This window comes from Heloderma suspectum, chromosome 5, assembly GCF_057233095.1.
Source record: "Heloderma suspectum isolate Gila_16-S chromosome 5, 16-S_ref, whole genome shotgun sequence".
Lineage (NCBI taxonomy): Eukaryota > Metazoa > Chordata > Lepidosauria > Squamata > Helodermatidae > Heloderma > Heloderma suspectum.
In genome coordinates, this window is record NC_139462.1 from 223349117 (window position 1) to 223371186 (window position 22070).

Here is a 22070-nt window from a genome sequence, read left to right on the forward strand (position 1 = left end):
ATGGAGATTCTGTTGGACGGTCGTGAGAAAGACTTGCCTGGACATACATGAAATAGTAATGTCAGCATACTTCTCAGAGCTCACAGGTACACATAGTAGCCCTAATACAGAAAAAGTTAGTCATGCTTAAGTCACATGTTTGTTATAACTAACTTATGTCCAATTAGGCTGCAGTCCTATGTGAGTTTAGACTGAAGAAAGTCCTACAATTCCCAGCATTCCCCAACCAGCTAAGTACTGTCACTTTATAAAACCTGGTGCCTCAGTTTGCATTTTTCCTTTTCCCTCCCCATCCTGTTTTTCTTTTGTGTCTTGTGTTTTAGATCATGTCTGAGGATAGAGACAGTCTTGGGTTTTTTTGTTGATCCCTACACACCCTACGCTGGGAGCCTTTTCAGCTGATGAGCGGCGTAAAAATGCTTTAAATAATTTCAATGGGACTTCAGTACAACTAATTGCCCACCTCTATAAAGTAAACCCAATCCAGAAGTAAGCTGTATTATACTCAAGGAAGCATATCTCCAGGTAAATGTCCACAAGACTTGCAATTTTACAGTGTAAGCCTATGCATGTTTACTCAGAAGTAAGTCCCATTGAGTTCAATGAGGGTTACACCCAAGAAAGTCTGCATAGGATTGCAGCATTGGACTGCCCATCTACTCCATTAAAATAGAGTTCTTGCCATTGGGTTAACCAGAGGAGGGCTGCACCATACATTTCTTTGCATTGGGGCTGATACGTCCGTATATTTTAGATAACATTTTACATTATCAGGACTAAAAGATTTAATCAATTCATTGGGAGACTGATCAACCAAAGCTTTAGCGGATTTGTTGGCAGCAGAGATAATTTTAATTGGTGAGGGCAAATTTTGATTGCTGAGGTGTACGTTCCGATCACACTTCTTTATTTTCTGAAGCTATTTTGGTTCTTAGTTTATTTTGGCTCTAAGGAATCAAAAGGAAAAATTTCCACATAGCCGTTATATTTTAACAATGAATATTAGCTTTTGCTTATTAAACCACAACCGGTGTCATCTCACAATTCTGCCAATATCGGGGAAAAAGGCAACTGTGTAATTTTCAGTTAGTTGACTACACACAGGCAAGATAATTAATCAATGGAAAAATCCTTAATTGGCTGACAGCTTCATAAACTACTTTTGGGGGTAAATTTCAGTTCATAATAATAGCAAAATGTTGTGTTTTTATAACACAATGACCTTGCAAGATAGGCCAGTATTAAGCCCATATTTCTAATGGAAAGTTGGAGAGGTTCACCTGAAAATGACCTAGTAAATTTGTAACTGGGTTGAAATTACTACGAGAAATTGCAGTTCTAGCTCATAGTTTCACATCCTATCTAGGCATGTTTATTTGAGTGCAATCCTTATGCACCCCCTCAGGCTGCAATCTTGTGCATGTTTACTTTGGAGTAAGACCCCTTGTGCTCACTGGATCTTACTTCGGAGGGCAGGATCCTGCATGAATGCTGCCTGAACCCTGAATACATATGGCATTAATTCTGTTTTTCCACCATCCCTAAATAGTGCAATTTAAAAAGCAAAAGCGCTCTCATCTGTAATATATCATTTATGGAATGGTGACGTTTGCGGGGAAAGTTGGAAACGGATCATACACTCAACCTCCAAGAAATGCTTTAGCTTCACAACAGTATTTATTATATTATCATACCATTTAGGGCTGGAGTGGGCAACTGCAGGAGGTCCAGGGGCTATTTTCATCCCCCAGAACTCTCCCCCGCCATGCTGGGAAAATGTTTGAAAACAATGTTTACTTAAAAAAAATCAGTTTGCCACTAAAATTCAGCAACTTGGATTCCTGCATTGAGCAGGGGGTTGGACTCGATGGTCGTATAGGCCCCTTCCAACCCTACTATTCTATGATTCTATGCTCCACAGTGCTTGTTTGCAAGCCAAATTTGACCCTTTTAGCTGCTGTGGAGTGCCATTTTGTGTGTAGATAGATAGATAGATAGATAGATAGATAGATAGATAGAATTTGGGGCCACGGTAGAGGGGCCACGGGGGGAGGTGCACAGCAGGGCCTGCATCAGGTTGGATGGTGGAAGAGGCATCATGTTGCCCACTCCTGATCTAGGGAGAGACCAAATCAGGGGTGGCCAGAGGAAATGAATGACAGTCACATTTAGAGGAGACACAGGCTGGGCTTGCACAACACACTAACCCACATTCAGTGGCTGAGTGTGGTTTGTTGTTGAACTATGAGTTGTTTGTTGAACCGAGGGTTAGTGTGTTGTCTGAACCCAGGACATTTTCAACAGGGTGGCTTGTTAACCATGCAGTGTAGCTTATTTTTCTCAAACAAGTCACCTTGAGAACCCATGGTTTGTTGCTGGGTTGTTCAGAGTGGTTAACAGGTCACACTGCATGGTTAACAAGCCGCCCTGCAGAAAATGTCTTGGATCCAGACAATGCGCTAACCTACGGTTCAGCAACAATCCACACTCAGCCATGTTCTCTGAAGCCTCACTCTGAAATCAATGAATGAAATCCCATTGATTTCAGTGGGTCCACTCCACGACTAAACTGGGATCCAATTGGATCCATGTTTTTTCTTCTTCAATATTGTTTTAGGCCTGTGGACATTCCTACATACACTTACTGGGGAGCAAGCCCAACCGAACTCAGTGGGACTTGCTTCTGAGTAATAAATTACAGGGTTGCAGTGTTAATCTACTCATCAATTGATGAAAATGTATTTGAATAATTTATTAAGAGATTTTTTAAATAGATGACAATTGTATAATTAGAGATAAGAAGATGATTGGGAACAGAGGTGAAATGACTTTGCTCCCAGAAATTCTCCTCTGCAAATGTTGATGATAACTATTCTCCAGATATTATTAGCCATTTGTTGAATATGGACTGGATATTTGATCACTCTATTTGACATTTGATGCTTGATATTTGATGGCATTTGAGAACTGGTGGGGAAAAGTGTTTTGTATTTGATAGTGTTGATAATTAACATGCAATAGTGTTACTATCTGGTAGCATGTGACAGATTACATACAATTGCATTTGATAACTAGCAGCTTATGCGATTTTGTAACTGATGTCTGCCCAACCAAGAGAGGCCAGAAGTCCACAGCACTTGAATTTTAAGTTCCGAGTTTAAAATTTCACATTCAGAATGTGAGTTCAAATCCTGAATTTCACATCTGACATTCCAAAGTTGACTAACAAAAATGGAAATGTCTGGGAGTGTTGACTATTGTCTAACTTTGATTTCAGTTGTGGTTTAGAAAAGGCTTTAGGTTAACTGTCATCAGTGATCACAAAGTCAAACATGTTATTTCTGACACATAAAGATCTTGTCTGCTCATAAGAACATATGAAGAGCTGTGCTAGATCAGGCCAAGGGCCTTTCTACTCCACCATTCTGTTCCCACAGTGGTCAACCAGCTGCCAGTGGGAAGCCCACAGGTAGCGCATAATTAAGTACATTGTCCCCCAGCAACTGGTGTACATGGGGTATCCTGCCTCTGGTACTGGAGGTAGCCTACAGCCATCAAGACTAGTAGCCATGGATAGCCTTCTCCTCCAGGAATTTGTACAATGGCCTTTTAAAGCCATCCAAATGGGTGGCCATCGCTTCCATCTTGTGGCCGCAAATTCCTTGCATTAACTATGCGCTGTGTGAAGAAGTCCTTCCTTTTGTCTGTCCTGAAACTTCCACCACTCACCTTCATAGGATGACCCTGGGGTTGCAGTACTATGAGTGAGGGAGAAGATTTATGCACGGTATCAGTGGAGGCTGGTGGCTCTGATGTCAGGGGGTAGTGAATCCGCTCTGGGTTTCAGTCAGAACTCTAAAGGAACTCTCCAAGGTGTGGAGGATTTTACCTGCCCATTTGGTATTTTTGCCTCAGGCTTGGTGCCAGGTCCAAGCTATCCAAGGATCCAAGCCACCAGCCTCCACTGCATGGCATGGAGAAAGTAGACAGGGAGGTTTTTCTCCTTCTCCACACCAGGAAGAATTTTATACCCCTCTGTCGTGTCCCCCCTTACTCACCCTTTGTCTACACGAAGCAGCCTCATATATTATAACCTTTGCTCAAAGGGCAGTTGATTGATCCAGCTGGTCATTTTGGTAGCCCTTTTCTGTACTTTTACCAGCTCTGCAACTTCTTTTTTTAAGGTGTGGTGACCAGAACCATACCCCAAGTGTGGTTGCACCGTACATTTGTATAATATGATATTAGCGGTTGACTTTTCGATCCCTATTCTAATGACCCCCAACACAGAATCTGCTTTCTGCACAGCAGCTGCATACTGGCTCAACATTTCCATCAAGCCATCTATCATGCAGGGCCGGCCGGCCCTGCCGTGAGGCAGAGTGAGGCAGTCAGCTGAGGCAGCAGATGTGGGGTGTCATCAAAGGGTAGCAAATAGTTTGCGATTTTCTTTGTTATTATTGTATCTCTACTGCCAGGGATGGGGAGAGGGTGTTAGTGGGATTTTCTGCCTTACATACAAAAATTGTTTAGCTGGCTTTGGATATTCTGAACCTTGATCAATGGGTGCCATTTGCTCCTCTGCCTCAGGCAGCAAAATGTCTTGGGCTGGCCCTGCTGCCACATGGGCCTGTGCCACTTCAGCGTGTACATTGTGTGTGTGTAGCTGCTTGCTTGAAAACACCCTTGCGTGATTCCCCCCCCCCAAATGTAGAAAGCTAGGATGTTAAAAAGAAATAGCTTAGCGTACCCTCCTCCCTGAAGTGTTGGTTTTCCATGTGTGCTGATTTTATTTTTTAATGGGTAGGGGCTTTTGAATGAGCAATCCCCCTCATGTGCATTCCGAAGATGGTACAGTCCCATGGGAGGGCTGTACCGCCTCCAGTGGAGGCTGGTGGCTCCGATGTCAGTGGGGCAGTGAACCCACTCTGCGTTTCAGTCAGAACACCTTGGATAGCTTTTTTAGAGTTCTGACTGGTTCTGACTGAAACCTGGAGCAGATTCACTGCCCCACTGACATTGGAGCCACCAGCCTCCACTGACCACATCGAAAAAGCCCGATTGTCTCCCCTCTTTCTGCTTTTGCATGGCACAGCTGGCACATGGAGCAGCTGCCAGTATGAGAACACTGACTGCTGTTCTTGCAGAACTAGTGTGCCACTGGGGCCAAATCCCAGTAGTATGGTTGCAATACTCAGTGCTATGTGCAGCTGCTCATAGGGTCAAACCATTCCTTTCTCTGCCACCTGATATTGCCAGTTCCACGTGCTACACAACACACTCTTAAATCTTATTCCAAAATTGTGTTCTATTCAAACACAGCACATTTGGGTTCATGGTCATACTTTCTGAAAGGCTCTGAATATTTAGTGCACGTTGCATTCACATCCCCTCCGTTCCCCCCCCCTCGCACCTCCATAAGGACTAGAGACATGCTTTTTGATCAAGTGGAAACCAAGGTTGTTCTGAAAGGCGACAGCCACCCATAAGCAAATCAAAAGTGGCTTGGGGAGTGGATTTGGCCCCCAGCCCTGATCAAACATAGTCCACAACCCAACAAGAAGGTTGCCTCCATGTCCCTTGCTGGAATGGATTTGGTGCTCTTCACGAGCACTGCTGTGTCTTGCTGGTGTCGGTTTTGCTAGCAGCTAATTGTTGTGAGCTGATTTCTCACTCAGATTGTGCTGGAGCGATTCCCCACTCCCCACCCCAAACCTTTAATAATCCTTATACTCAGCACTTTGAGGATGTAGTACATTGTCAACCTGTGTCAGGCAAACATTAATCAAATTCATTCCCCCAATAGCTTTGGGAGGTGCATTGAATAATACTGCCTTCCCTCTAGTAAAGGAGAAAATGAGCGCCGTTGTCTCCTGCAATGACACCAGAATCTTCCGCCCCTTGCCATCCCAGCATAGGAAGCCCAGAAAGCAAGTTTCTTGTGCCCAAATTGCATCTTGCTGTGGAAATCTCCATTCACAGTGCACTACCTGTTGTGCAGGCTTCAAGAAGGAACTGTCCCCTGTCCCCAGGGTTGCCAGCTTTTCAAACAGCCTCTGCAGCTGTGCCTTTAAGAGCATCATGATACACAGAAGTTAACAAGGGATAACACTGATCTCCTTCCACACTGTCCCAAAAAGCTTCTAATGCTAATTTTTGCATATTGTCTGTATATTGTCTGTTCATGTGTTTTCAATGTAAATGGCTTTTAATCTCTGCATACTGTATTTCTTAATGTTTTTACTCTTGGTAAACTGCCCAGAGAGCTTTGGCTATTGGGCGGTGTAGAAATGTAAATCATCATCATCATTCATCATCATCAGCCTGTTGTTAAAGGCATAGCTGCACAGATTGCTTGAAAAGTTGACCACCGTGCCTATCACTAGAGGTTTACAAGCTCTAAAAAAATATCAGAGGGCTTGCAAAAGAGACCTTTGTTCTGTGTGCTTCACCCTTTTCCAGTTTGTGCCTCTATAAAAAGTAACATCCGGAGGGCTTGTTTTGTGCCAGGGGTTGCCAATTTTTAAAATGGGCTATGCTCCTGTGCCCTTATGAACACACAGAAATGAAGCAGTTAAAGTTTATCCCCTCATGATGCCAGGAAAGGGTCACCCGCTATATTTATTTTTGTGTCCAGCTAAGAGCACTCAGCTGAGTTACTGGCTGTAAGAGCTTTAAGCTAAAAGATGCTGGTGTTTGGGGTATTTTTGCCTTGCCCCTTTTTGTGGTTAGCTCCTTTAGAGTTCTGGCTGGTTCTGATTGAAGCCTGGATTGGGTGCACAGCCCCACCAAAATCAGAGCCACCAGCCAGGGCTCACAGGGACGTAACCTTGACACTTTAAAAATTTTTTTAGCAGGGACTTTATGTCATCTGCCCCCCCCCCCCATTCCCTGTTCCCTCTGAGCTTAGCTGAAATCCTCACAGTAGCTGGGGGCAGCTCTATTGGCTTGGTCTTAAATGGGCCATTAAGACCCATTAGCTTTACCAAAGACCTGCTCCCAGAGGAGATAAACTGCTAGAACTGGTTAGTTGATATGCACCATCATCATGCGCGCCCACACTTCAACATTAATTCATTAATTCATTCATACAATACTAATAACAAATTTACATAATCAACTGAACAACAACAACAAAACATAACAAAACAACACTGCCCTAAAAAACCCTAACCCACCCCAAATGCCAGCCTGAACAGCCAGGGTTTTAAAGCCCAGCGAAAACGCATCAAAGATTCAACATTTACTGCTACACCACTGTTTTGGAACCATGGGGGGTGGGGTGGGGAGGGAGGGAGTAGCAGCTTGGGAGGGGCAATTTCGAGCAGAGAAATTATAGGAGAGAAAGGGGGAAGCAAGCGGAAGGAAGGGAATGGGTGAAGGAAGCCCCCCCCCCCGCTCCTTCTCTTCTCCAAATTCTGTCTACTCAAGCGGCTTTTTCTTTTCTTTTTCTCTCATTTGAAAAGAGCAACCACGACAACCAAACCGTGGAATGGGGGTCTATTGCATGTGCCTGCTTGCAACATCTCATCGGCCCCTCCAGAGTTCATTGTGGATCCTCATCTTGGGTGATGCCCATGGGGTTGTTCTAAAAATAAACTTTTCTGGAAAGCAAGAGAACTGAGCATCAGGACAGGGATGTGTTTTGCCACATATGATACAACCAGTGTAGGCCAGTGGCTCCGATGTCAGTGGGGTGATGAATCCATTCCAGGTTTCAGTCAGAACTCTAAAGGGGCTATCCAAGGTGCTTTGCACAAGATGGCGGCTTCGCACCTTGGATAGGTCCGTCACAGTTCAGACTGCTTCTGACTGTGACCCGGAGCAGATTCACTGCATCACTGACACCAGAGCCACCAGCCTCCACTGGATCCAACCCCTCTGAGCCGTCGGGAACAATCCCGTAGCCTCCCTGCCTGAAAATTCCACCCTCCAGTATGTTTTATTAACTATTATTACTGCATATTATTTATTTATAGAAGCTGTGTATAGAAGCTGATGCTTTACAGACATATAAAAAGCCTGCCCCAGGGAACTGAACATTTGATTTCGGGCTGAAACAAATTGTGCGTGGGGAGAGGGGGAGGCGGAATCCTAACTCATCTCTGCAGATACCCTTGTATCTGCTTGTAAGGATCCATGTATCAAAATCCAATTTCAGTGTTTAAAACTGTGTTTAATTAAAACAAACAAGCAACAATCTCGAATGTACAGTTCCTCTGAGTCATTTGTAGGCTGACATCAGTTTCCGTTCCTTACACATTTTTTAAAAAACTATTTTTTCTAGGGAAAGTTTATGAATGTCTTGTTCTGTCCAGTTTAGTGGAATAATCAGTGGCAGGGGATAAAATGGACCACCCAGTAATTTAATTTATTAACAACTGCTAGCAAAAGTGACCCAGCATATATTGAGAGCCAGTGTGGTGTAGTGTTGAACTGGGAGTCAGGAGATCCGGGTTCTAGTCCCCACTTCGCTATGAAGCTCACTGGGTGACTCTGGGCCAGTCACTGACACTCACCCTAACCTAGCTCACAGGGGTGTTGTGAGGACCAAATGGAGAGGAGGAGCGGGACCATGTGAGCCGCCTTGCGTTCCTTGCAAGAGGGGAAAAAGTGGGATATAAATATAATGATGGTGATGATGGTGATGATGTGCTAGCAGTTTAGGATTGCCAACTGGTTATTTTTGTACAAAATATGACCAGTGGGTGGAGCTGGGATGGATCATGGGGAGGAGTCAAGGACTTTTGACTGATCAGGGGGTAGAGCCTGGTGAGGTTTTGACAAACTAAGGGGTGGAGCCTGGCATTTTTTGGTAGGTCTGGTGGGGGGGCATAGCCGTTTTAGCAGCCAAGGGTCAGAGCCTCGTGAATTTCGACCCTTTCAGTGGCTGGGGCCTGGAACATTTTGTTGCAGAAGAAAAACCTGGTGTATTACAAGATGGGATCGATGAGGCAGAGAGGGTGGGGAATTAAACTCCTGGCAAAAACAACCACTAACTTGCTTTATTCAAGGAAAAATACCTGGCACCAAGCCTGAGGCAAAAGCACCAAATGTGCAGGTAAAATACTGGTGGTTGTGGCCACCCTGGAAAACGGCGTGTTGCTTTCTTAGCTGCAGTGGAGGCTGGAGGCTGGTTCTGACTGAAATCCAGAGCAGACTCACCGCCCCATGGACGTCGGAGCCACTGGCCTCCACTGCTTAGCTGTGAAGCCTGTGGGGCAGGGAAGGAGAACAGAGGCCTATGAGCCTCGCCATCCCCCAACCCCCCTAAGCCTGACTCCGTCTTCTCCTGGGCTGTAGAATCCAGCAGTCCAGGCTGCAGGAACAGCAGCGGTGCTTATCTCTGGAACGAAGCACCTTGGCCACAGCAGCTGTGGCAACGTCTGCCAGTTCGGCTCCAGAAACAAAACAAAAACAGGTCCGGCCGGATTCCGAGGACTCAGTCATTTCCCAGTGGAACCCTGAAACTTCTATTTTCTCCTGCTCCTTAGGGATCTAATGACAGGTTGTGTAAGCGCTGAAGAATAGCAGGATGATCAACACCAGGAACCATGGGGAGATTTCTTCCACAATTCCTTCTGGCTTTCAACCCCCCTCCGCCCCTGCCCACCGCTTCCATCTGGGAGTTAGCACAAGCTGCGGCTGGTGTCTTCTTGCACCATCTGGAAAATACTCATATAGCAATGTCCTATTTCCAGGATGGGTAAATTCTGGAGGTGGGGGGGGCACATTGCACCCCATCGCCTGCTGCTATCCCACCACACAGCTACAGAAGCAGCGGCAAAAAAGCAGCATTTTTTTTCTTCAAAGTAAGGTGCATGGAAGCACAATTCCATGCTCCTGGGAGCACAATTCCATGCTCCTGGGAGGCTTCTGGGAGCACAATTCTCCCCACAGGACTTGCTTTCAAGACATGTTTTCAAGAAAATTGGCAGCAGCAAATTTAGCAGCAGCGGGTGGAGGGCATTCCATTCCATGCCCACCCTTGTCCTATTGATTCTTGTGGAACGGACATTCAACAAGAGGCATTCTGGGGGAATGAAAAGGACAGGTGGCTACAGCCTCACTTGGCACTTTGCTTTTGAGTGCTACCAGCCCACCACCCTAATGGGCCCACAGCCATGGGTGGGCTGAAGGAGCCTGCATCTCTCATTTTCTCTCCCCCCATTTTTTAATAAACAAATAATTTAAAAACAGCTTACAATTCTATCTTTAAAAGATGAACTGTTCCCCCCCTACTTTTTTGGCAGCCCGCCCCCCACTTTTAGGCTGGCTATGGGCCTACACCCTAGTTTAAAAAAATAACAACTTTTGGGGTGGGGAAAGGGAAAAGAAAAGAAAGAAGGGATATATATTCCCCATTCTGCTCACCGCCAACTGGAAAACATATGGGGTGGCGACGATGAGGATAGTGCTGGGTGAGGTGGAGGGAACCTCAGACCTGCCCCCCCTCCAAGCTTGGCATAAACTCTACCTCTTGTGCATGAGCAGAAGTGCACAAAGCTACCGTCGGATGCAAAGTAGTACTTTTGAGAACATCAGAACATAACAAGAGCCCTGCTCGATCAGACCAAGGGTCCATCTAGTCCAGCATTTTGTTTGCACAGTGGCTAACCAGCTGCCCACACGAAAGCCACAAGCAGGAAATGAATGCAACAGCACCCTCCCACCCATTTTCTCCAGCAAGTGCCCTACACAGGCATACTGCTTCTGATACTGGAGGTAGCATATGGCCATCAGGACTAGTAGCCATTGATAGCCTTCTCCTCCAGGAATTTGTCCAACCCCCTTTTACAGCCATCCAGGTTGGTGGCCATCACTACATCTTGTGGAAGTGAATTCCATAGTTTATGCGCTGCGTGAAGAAATACTTCCTTTTATCTTTTCTGAATCTCCCAGTACTCAGCTTCATGGGATGACCCCATTGGGTTCTAGTATTGTGAGAGAGGGAGAAAAATGTCTTCCTATCCACCATCTCCACAATTTTGTACACCTCTATCATGTCTCTCCCTTACTCACCTTTTTTCCAAGCTAAACAATCCCAGCTGTTGTAACCTTTCCTCAAAGGGGAGTTTCTCCAGCCCCTGATCATTTCAGTTGCCCTTTTCTGCATTTTTCCCAACTCATCAATATCTTTTTTTAGGTGTGGTGACCAGAACTGTACACAGTATTCCAAGTGTGGTCACACCATAGCTTTGTATAAGGGCAGTGTGATCTTGGCAGTTTTATTCCCAAGTCCTTTCCTAATTATGCCTAACACGAAGTTTGCCTTTTTCACACTGTAGAGTGAGCATGTGGAGAGTGCCTTTCTTTCACTACCAATGAACACAGCGATGCCACACACATCTGGAGTTCGTAGACAGGCCTTGGACTTTGGCATTGGTGATTTTGGGAATTAATAGACCAATTAAGTTCAGTGTGGCTTACTCCCCAGGAAACGGGTTTAGGGTCGCAGCCTGAGACAGAGGTGGCCAACCAGCAGTGGGCTTACAGCCAGCGGCACAGGAAATGACAAGACCAGAAAAACTCATGGGAGTGATTACAGGCCTGGCACCAACACTTGGTATCCATGGGCAACCGCTGGGGCCCTCATGTTGTGACAGCTCCCACTGTTGGCCCTCATTTTCCCTTTTGTTTTTTCTGGTGTTCAGTGCCAGCTGGCCAGGCAACCACCCTTTTCATTACCCACAATGCCTTGAAGTGTCGCTGTATATGAGGATTGGGACGATGTGGGGAATGAATATGGCAGCTGCCTGGTGCTATAAGAACATGAGACTATAAGAAGAGCCATGCTGGATCAGACCAAGGGTCCATCTAGTCCAGCATTCTGTTCCCATAGTGGCCACACTGTTGATGGGAATCTCACAAGCAGGACACAAGTACAACAGCACCCTCCCACCTATGTTCCCCAGCAACTGGTGTACGTAGGCATACTGCCTCTGGTACTGGAGGTAGCACAGAGCCATCGGGACTAGTAGCCATTGATAGCCTTCTCCTCCAGGAATTTGTCCAACCCCCTTTTAAAGCCATCCAAATTGGTGGCCATCGGTACATCCTGTGGTAGCAAGTTCCATAGTTTAACTATGCGCTGTGTGAAGAAGCACTTCCTTTTATCCAAAGAGCACCGACCCACTGCCTGCTAGGGATAGTGGTGGTACTGGTGCAGGAAAGCCTTCTAGCTTGGAACTAGCCCTGTGGGGCCATAAAAGCAGACCGGCTTCCTGCTTTTTTCCACGTTGCACTGCTGCATCACCTCATCTCAGTAAAACTGGGGCAAAATCACCCAAAGGTACAAGGCAGGATGGGGCTGCATGTGTTTTAATAGTGTGTTCAGGGTGACATTGTCCTATACTTTGAACCTGACTTTCTGGCACACCACTTTATTTTTAATTAACTATTTATTGATTTTCTCACCTCCCCCCCCCCCTTCATTATAGGGAAAAGAATCGCACACGGACAGCCTCTCCTGGCTTCCAGGTAAGGAAATGCACATTAATACCTAATTGACAATAAGTGGAAGCTGAAGGGAAGAAAGCAGATGCAGCAGCTAGACTGGAATAATAGGGGAGAGAAATGGAGGGAGAGGAGAAAGGAATATTTGGATGAGTGGATTAAGTTGAGAGCATATTATAGCTAGTTAATTTAATGAGAGTTCAGATGATGTGTGTGTGTGTGTGATGATCATAATTTTAATGAAATGATTCCAGATATGACAACCAATTTCCCCCTCACCCCACGTGTTTCTGGGGTTGGATCCAAAGTTGGTCATACTCATAGTTGACCCATTGGGACCTCAGTTAGGCATGGCGAACTGAAGTCCCATTGATTCCAATGGGTCTACTCTGGGTATGACTAAATCTGGATCCAACCGCTGGTGTTTTTCTTCTGAAAAACGTTATGTACTCCCTCCCTGCAAGTTCTAGCAAAGATAATTGTGTCATTCATCCCTTGCAGGCACCTGTCGATTGCGGACACTCAACTGTTGCAGAAGGGAAGGCCATAGCTCAGCAGTGGAGTACACACTTTGCATGTAAAATTTCAGTTTCTGCTGTTTTAAATCTGTTACTCTGTTTTAAACCTTTGCACTGCTGCTAGGTTTTATTTCGGTCTTTATTCTGATTTTGATTTTATACTGTAGTTTTAAACTTTTATATTACATTTTATCATGTTGTATGTTATGGTTTTAATTATTGCGAACTGCCCAGAGAGCTTTGGCTATTGGTCAGTATAGAAGTGTAATAAATAAATAAATAAAATAAAATGCCCCAGGTTCAATCCCAGGATCTCAGGTTTGAGAAGGACCCCTTTCTGAAACCCTGGAGTGCCCCGGCAGTCATTTTAAATTGGGGTGCAAAATGTGTGCAAATCAGGGGTGCAAAATCCCAAACCTGCAAACAACAACAAAAAAAGGAAAAATGGTTCCTGCCATAGAAACCTTCTTCCTAAAGCATCCCAGGAACATCCTAGGAAACAGAGCTCAAAGGCTCTTGGGTGGTTTAAGAACAGAGGTTCTTGGGAGGTGTGTTGGCATGTTGTTTATCTGATCAAAGCAGGTATCAAGCCTCTGAGAGCTTTCTTGGGCAGGAGCTGGATTTGAGTGTGGTGTGTGCGCGTGTGCATGCAAGAGAGGTCTGTGTGAGTGTGAGAATGAGTTATATCTGGTGTGCAAGATTTGGGTGAATGTGCATGAATGTATGCGCATGTGTAATGGCCCCAGGAGCGTAACCAAGTTACCTGTAGTTTTAGAGGGGCCTAGAGATCCATAATGCTTGGCTTAGATTCATTATAAGTGCAATTTCCTTGCTAGTGGGCCTCTGAGCTTGTGAGATGAGTCAAAGGTCGATAGCGCGGCCTCAGCACATTTCATGCTAACGAAGGCTAGTATCTTATCAGGGCCTAGGATGTGCCTGAGAAGTGAGGCTTTGTTTATGCTGAGTTACAGGTGGCTGTGCTGGGAAAGTTCTGATTGTTTTCCCTCTGCACAAGTACTGTTAGCCTATGCTGGGAAAGTTGCAAATGAACGCTAATTAATGCTTGCTTCTGTCATGCTGCCTCACTGCTGACATGAATGGTATAAAACCCATTTTACCCCATGGCTCTGTGTTCAGAGAAGCTGTCTGATCCAACCATTGGGTACGCCTGTGTGCTGTAAGTACTCAATAAAGGCTCCTTGTAAGCAAACCTGGATCTGGCTTATCATTATCTTGGCACCTCCAAACCTTAGCAGCCCACGGCCGGGGCATACAGCGTGCACACATGGGTGGCCCCCTCACCTCCTCAGACACCCAATATGACCTTCAAGGCCAAAGCGGTTGTACACCCTTGGTATAAGGCAGATTCTTATCTTTATTCTTTATCTATGTTCAGGCGAAGTCATACATTTCCAGGCTCTAACTATAAAGCTCTTTTATTATCAAGAATGCCCTTTAAAGTCATCACTGCACATATTTGGCTAGGGCCTTAGAAATGGCATATTGCTGAGATGTTTTCAGGTACTCTTCCGGGCGCAATCCCATGCATGTTTAGACAGAAAAATGTCCTAGGGTTCCCAGCAATCCCCAGCCAGCATGGTACTTCCAGATGAGGCTTTAAAAATGTATTTATTTATCTGGCTGGATTTCATGATAAAAGAATAAAAACGGTACATAATAAAAAGAACAATAATATATTGCTATATTTTGTTTATATTGCTTAGATATTTTATAAACAATATAAATTTATATAAGACAAAACATATAAAAGAAGCCATTCCAGCACTCTATGGGCAAATCTAAGCTGTAAAATCTAGAATCTAAAATTCCTGGAAGAAAAGGAATCTCATCATCTGGTGCCAAAAAGGCAACAGTGTGCAGTGGAGGCTGGCGGCTCCAATGTCAGTGGGGCAATGAATCTGCTCCAGGTTTCAGTTGGAACCAGTCAGAACTCTAAAGGAACTATCTGAGCTGTGAATTAACTACCCCACTTACATTGGAGGCACTGGACTTCACTGGTAGTGTGGATGCCAGGCAAGCCTCCTTGGGGAGGCTATTCCTTAAGTGGATGAATAACTTAAGTGGTTATTCCTTAAGTGGCCTTAAGCCACAACTGAGAAGGCCCACTATCTTGCAGCCACCTGCCTAACTTGACTCAGCGGGGCCACCCGGAGGAGGGCCTCTGAAGATGATCTAAGGATCCAGGCAGGTACATATGGGAGGAGACACTCTTTTAGGTACTCTCTGCCCAAGCCATTTAGAGCTTGAAAGTTGAAAGGTCAACACCAACATTTTGAATTGGGCCCAGAAATGGACTGGAAGCTCAGTGTAGCTGGCAAAGCACTGGCATCACATGATCATATTAACCTGTCCCAGTTAGTAGCCTAGCAGCTCTGTTTTGAATGAACTGAAGTTTCTGAGCCGTAGTGGCCCCATGTAAAACGCATTGCAGTAATCCAGCATGGGTAACCGTTGCCAGTTTATCTCTGTCCAAACAGTGTTGCAGCTGGTATACCTGTGCCTCAAGTGACAGTGATGGATCCAGGACCCACAACACCATTCAGTCTAGTGTTTAGAATTACCGAGCTGCATCACCAATTGCCCATCCAAGCACAGAATGGGGGCATGTCTACACCACCCTAAAATCCTGCATTTAAAATGGGTCTTTCTGCTTACATTTTAAATGCAGGATCACAACGACGACCTTTTCACACCCTTCCTTTTCCCCCTCCCCTTTCCCTCGCCTTCTCCCCGTATCTGAGTCTTCCATTATCTTTCATTGATCTCGCTCCTCTTCTTGCCGCTTTTCCTCTTTTCATGGAGGGAACTCAAGCAGAGCACAACGGGGTAATTTGATAGCTCACTATCTGCGATCTATTTTAAAATGGAACAAAGGGCATTTAGTGCAGGAGACACCCTGGATGGTCACAGCATCGTGTAAAGAGCCCACAAACTTCCGTGAGAGAGCCATCTCAATCGGGGGTTAAAAGCTCCATGTGAAGAAAGCCTGAAACGTGCAATTGCAGTCAGAGGGTGGACGTGGTCTCAGCTCTGGGATGGTTTGTGGCCTATGGCTCATTGAGGCCTTGCTGTGAATGAAGCTGCCACCGTGCTCCGCACTTATCCCTTAGTATGAATGGAACTGTGTTAGCAAAGGAGGATCTATTCCTTTTTGTTAATGAATCACTCCCGATGTGGCTTGTTTGATGAAACATAAAGACAGTACATCTAGCTCACATGAAACAGTCTAAGCCCTAGTTTTGAAATGCTGTTGTCCAAGTGACCTACATACTAGACAATCATGGAGCCGTGTTGCTAGATCAATATGCATCAGGTCACATTGCCTACTATAGAGGGAAGCAGTTCTGGCCCCAATTTCTGTTCACAGAAGTGGCTGAATAAAGCAGACTGAATCCCACCAAAAAGTAAAGGGCTTGGCAAACTTAAGTCATAGACAGATATTCCACTGGCCAAGCAGCCAGAAGTATAACACAGCACAGCAAATCAGGCCAGGCTTCTAAGAGAATGAAACCACCACTACCACTACTACAGAACATAGTGAACGTGCTAGTCTTTTTATACCCAAGAAACTCAGGCTAAAAGGAAAGTTATTTGACTCCACCTGGCTGCTAGGCACCATCCTACCCCCTCTTGTGAACCCTATTTGCATGGAAGCCTCCCTGATAGATGCAGAGCTGTCACATTTGCTCTGTAGGCCAAGTGATCTGTGTTATTATGCCTACCAACTGCTCTAAAATTGTAAGGACAAATAAACTCTGAGCTTGCACTCTTTTTTGGTGATATCCTGCCATCGATATTCCAACCATATTGTGTACCAGAATTTTCAACTTGTTTCCTAGCAGTTCTTACCTTTAACTGATTCCTCCGCCTCCCCCCCCCCGCCCCACATGGATCTTAACATCCATACCTCCACATTTTTCTTAGTCAATCATCTTCCCCCATCTTCCGGTTTTTCTGGTGTTAGTATGTGTGTGTGGTACAGGTGAACGCATTGCAGGTGAAGTTAGTTGTGGTAGCACTTACAGCTGCATCCGGGTGTCTGTTTCAGTTGCTTTGACAAATCCCTGGTTCACCAGCTGCTCTCAAGAGTGAAACCCTTGTGGTTTCTAAATGACTGCAGCAATATTTTGAAAACGGAAACAACCTAACGCCTCATACGGTTTTTAAGGGGAGAGCAAGAGAGCAAATGTGCAACCCTGCTGAAAAGGACCTTATATCTAGACAAAGTGATATAATTCATCAAGCAAGCCCATTTCATTTTGGAGGGGCCTATTGGGTCAGGGGGGACCGGACCGCTCCATGATCCTGCCCATGTTTGTTTAGGGGAGCACACGATTTTAATATTATCCCCCCTCCCATACATCTGGGAACACTGGAGGCACAGCAGGTTCACCTGTCCTCACCGCTCACCTGGTGCATCTATTCTGCTTCTAACATCCCCAGATGTCCATGAGGGACTGAAAGGCTGAAAACCAATGCCCATAAACCCAGATTACTCCACTGATGATCAGATCTTATCCAGGAAATTGGCCACATGAGATGGATTCACACGCAATGGATTTTACATGCACAGCCCTTATTTAAACATTACAGCCTGACCCCACATGCATGTCTGGGGACATCAGAGGTTTTGCAAGTGTGCTGTTGCTCCGTTTCACACATATAGGCCCGATCAAGGAGAAGTATTGCTGGATCTGACCCACTGGAAATGTGGCAGCCCTGCCTAGCAAGGAAGGTTGACTGGGGGCATCTGTACATCTGCAACTTATTGCACATTCATGACTGGCCACTCACAGACAGTTGTGGGTCCATTACACAATGCCATAACCCTGCAGTGATTTTCCCGCCATTTCCCCCTGTCTATCCCGTGTCATCCCCAAATGGAAAAAATGCAGTCTTCTTTCAGCCTGCGTAACAGGAGTGCCATGGCCTGCCGGTGTACTTCCCCCATAGCGTGAAAAACCAGCTTTCTTTGGGGTTGTTGGTGCGCGGTCATGATGATGATGGCAGTGATGTCAGGGTGGTGGGCTTGTCAGTATACTGACCTGCTGGCTTGCTGCCATGTTAGCTTGCCACCATGCCATGACTAAATGCAATGTACCAACTTTTGCTCTGCAACTGGGTTACTTACTCCACAACACAGAGTGGCCGGTGTGCCGGCATGCTAGCAGTTCGCTGAGAAACTGGTGCCTGCAGGGGTGGGGTTCGGGCAGTTTTGGTGGAGGTTGCTGTCCACCCACATTGCGTGTCAATCACAACCTAACCACCAGTAATCTGTGAGGGGAGGGAAAGGGGAGGAACCAGGGAGGAAATTTCTCGATGCCCCCAGTGCGTGTAATGGCTTTTTCTGGAAAAGTAGCCACCCTGTGAAAGGGTAAGGAATAGAACCAGATAGAAACAACTGTGTAAAGGAGCCCAATCTAATCCTGCGATGAAACCCAGATGGAGAAAGCCCTGGTATTGATGCAGATTTCTGCCCCAGATTGATGAACCCCTATGGTCCAAGATAGATAGGAATGTGCTTAGTTCTTAATGGTTGGGCTTTCCAAAAGTGGGTGACAGGTTTAGACACCCCATTTCATTGGTTCCCTTCTCCTTTTTCCCATAGAAGTGAAAGGTTGTCATTCATCCCTATGGGGAAAAAGGAAGTGTTATTGTGGCCACCTTTACTGAGATACACTGACTTCCACACACCCCGACAGTGGTTTAAAATAGAATAGAATGCTTTTATTAGGAAAAAGTAACATGCACACACACCTTTTATACTGAATACAGAAACAGAAAAATAGACTTACAACCAATCTGTTGACAGAGGCTCTGTCCCCTCTGCCTCCAAGAAGAAGTTCGCTTAGGGTCAGGATAGAAGGCAGGGCCTCTCCCATAAGGTGAAACCTCCTTTTATACCTTTAGTCCTATGCCGGGTATAGAGCGAGCTGCCCGCTCCCAAGATGGTGGCCGGAGCCGGGAAGGTGAAGCAGGACATGCCGCTGCCGGGCGGGTACGGGCCCATTGACTACAAGAGGAACTTGCCCCGGCGGGGGCTCTCGGGCTATAGCCTGTTCACCATTGGAATTGGGACCCTCGTCTATGGCTATTATTCCCTTGTGACATGGAACCGAGAGAGGCAGCGCCTGAACATCGAGGACCTGGAGACGCGAGTGGCCATCTTTCCCCTTCTGATGGCTGAGGATGACCGCAGGATGCTACGCATCTTGCGTCAAAATCTCGACGAGGAGGCCAAGATCATGAAGGACATCCCCGGCTGGCAGGTCGGTGAGTCTCTGTTCCACACCACACGCTGGGTGCCCCCCACGCTCGACGAGCTCTTTTACCTGCACCCGCAGAGCGTGCTCGACAACGCTAAATTTGGTTGCCAGTTTTATGTGTGAGCGGCAGCAGGGTTTGTGTGAACCGCCCAGAGAGCTTTGGCTATTGGGCGGTATAGAAATGAAATGAAATGAAAATGAAATGCCAGTTATTATACCTAATACCATACCCGGCAACAATTATGTTGTAAGTTTGCTGATTGGTTATTATAAGGTGGTCTAGCTCCTTTTAAACGTACTCTAAATCTAAAAGAAAAGCCCCCAAACATCTGGAGATCTATTTTCAGCCTACCCCTGCCCTGCACAAGTCAAGAATCAGCATGGCATGAGAGGGAAGGGTATGACCCTACACAGAAAGACAAATGTGAACCCTGAAGAGAGAGAGAGAGACATCACAGACATAGACATAGAACCATAGGGTTGGAAGGGGCCTACAAGACCATCGAGTCCAGCCCCCTGCTCAGTGCAGGAAGCCTGATTCCCAGGCGGTCTCCCATCCAAGCACTAACCAGGGCTGACCCTGCTTGTCCTCCAGATTCTAGCACTGGCTTAGGAACTGAAGCATTGCCATGGGATCTCTGTAGCCCAGCTGAACCATCATCAGCCTCACCATTTATTTGTATCCCCCTTTACCCTCCAAAAAGAAGCCCAAAGTGGCTAACATATAGAATACAACAGCATCAAATAAAATATCAAAAGACAACGATACATAAAATGACCTAACAGTAGAAAATACTAGCATAAACCTTTCAGCAAACTGCCAGTCCAGAACTTAAAACATCAGATCGATTATGTTGAACAAACAAGGGGATAATAAAATCCGACCCACATTTTAACCAAAAATACATACATATACCCCACTTCAGTGCTCAAGTTTTTTTGTAATTATGTGTTGTAGTGGTTTTAAATTGCTTTTAATGTTTTTATTAATATTGTATATACATGTTTTAGTATTTATTTTAATTGTATTTTAATACACATCATGATGCATTTTAATGTGTTTAATTTTCTTGTAAACTGTTTAGAGGTTTTTTTAAAAATATGGAAGCATTATATGAATCTCATAATCATAATCATATAGAAGAGTTCCTCAGCTTGGCATCTTCCAGATGTGTTAGACTGCAACTCCCAGCATTCCTCAGCCAGCAAGGCCGGGAGTTGTAGTCCAACACATCTGGACTGCAGGATGTTGGGGAATCCTGCAATACAGTGAACTGTTGGCACGTGCCATTAAAAGAGACTAATCCAACCCCAAAGGATGTTAATGATTACTATGTATCGATATATTTTATGATATGAATCCCCCCCTTTTTTTGACTTTTTGGTTATTTTTGGTATTGTTGTGTTGCAAATAAATTAAAATTTTAATTTTTAAATTAAAAGAGACAAATCCCCCTGGAACCAGCCGGGGAAAACTAGGCAACCAGTGAGTGGCCCACTTGCGGTGAAGGAACAGGCTACTGGAGAAATAATACCTCTGCTGAGCTAGCTACCTTGCGTCTCTTTGGGGTCCCATATAGCCAATCTGCTCCCACATGCACTTGTCTCACCCTGTAGGGTTCCTACCTAAAGTTGAGACAGAGGAGGGCTTATACCCTAGTGTGTTGTGCTTTACAAGGAGCAGGTCACTGGCTCATTCACTGGCATTGAAGAGAGCAGTGTGGTGTAGTGGCTAGAGCAGACTTCCCCAACCACTTGAACATCCTCAGTTGTTTTTGGATTCCAACTCCTACCAGCCCTAGGCTAAAACATCTGCACCTTCCATGGGAGGTAGGGCTCCATTGCGGAAGTTCCTGGTGCCTGATTTTGGGGGATTCCCCCCCAACTACTGTTCACCCCATCAAGCAGGCTCCTTCTGACTTTCTGTATAGTATTTTCAGGGGGTTGGAGGGGGTGCTGTGGGGAGGAGGGATGGGGAAGCCGATTTTCATCAGCATAGCTGATCCAGCATAAATCTGGATCCAACCCCTGGAGAGGAAAGGGAAGCAAAGGAAAGAGGAACGAGCAGGAGTGGGGGAGATCTCAAAATGTAGGGAGAAGTAAAAAAGAGAGAAAAAGCAAAGAAATCCAACCAGGAAGTGACGAGAGGACAGGTAAACACAGAAAACCAAAGAACAACAAGAAGCCAGCTAATACATCCTGCCCTCTTAGAAAGGCTGGGCCGTGAAGCACCACCTCCAGTGGAGTGAGAGGCCATTAAGGGCGCAATCCTTTGCATGTTTAGACAGGAGAAAGTCCCACAACTCCCAGCATGGCTGGCTGGGGAATGCTGGGAGTTGCAGGACTTCTTTTCTGTCTAAACACGCATAGGACTGTGTCCTAAGTGGCCCTGAGGGTGCCCCGCCCTCCCAACTTCTCTAGAAATGATTTCAATGGAAATGGGTTGCGATGAAGTTCATTGTGAGAGGGCTCTGTTACTTGTTTTGGTTTCTGTCGGGTGGCAGCACTAAGAATAACCAACTTGACCTTGCACAGGAAGTTGAGGCAGAGGAAGGCAAGCCGGCTCCAGGTTCCCAGCATCTCAAGTGCACAGCTGTGATTCCCACTCTACTGTCCACTCTTTCCTGGTAGCTCCATTAAAACTCCCCAACCCCCAATGCATTTGGGAATTGAAGCTTTCAGGGGCCACGTTTTTAGGGGGTGAGGCCAAAACTACAAAACATACCAGCACATTTTAGCTTCAAATTCTTATTGCCAGTAAAATCTTAGGAGACACAATTCAACCGTTAAGAAGGGGGGGGGGGCTGAA

General features: G+C 45.7%; 1 protein-coding gene and 1 pseudogene across 2 annotated transcripts in view; both read left to right on the forward strand.

Moving 5' to 3' along the window:
- LOC146345204 (uncharacterized) overlaps positions 1–14181 on the forward strand; it is a 106014-nt gene extending 91833 nt beyond the window's left edge. For both annotated transcript variants that reach the window (XR_014791894.1, XM_084855095.1), the window contains 2 exons: positions 12441–12480; positions 12958–14181. Coding sequence is in view for 1 of the 2 variants with exons in the window: in XM_084855095.1 (XP_084711221.1) it covers positions 12441–12480; positions 12958–13006 (89 nt within the window). In the remaining variant the exon portion in view is untranslated. The remainder of the gene's footprint in view (positions 1–12440; positions 12481–12957) is intronic.
- A 4756-nt stretch (positions 14182–18937) lies between these two features.
- Positions 18938–19384, forward strand: LOC146345205 (NADH dehydrogenase [ubiquinone] 1 alpha subcomplex subunit 13 pseudogene; annotated as a pseudogene).
- The last annotated feature ends 2686 nt before the right edge of the window (positions 19385–22070 follow it).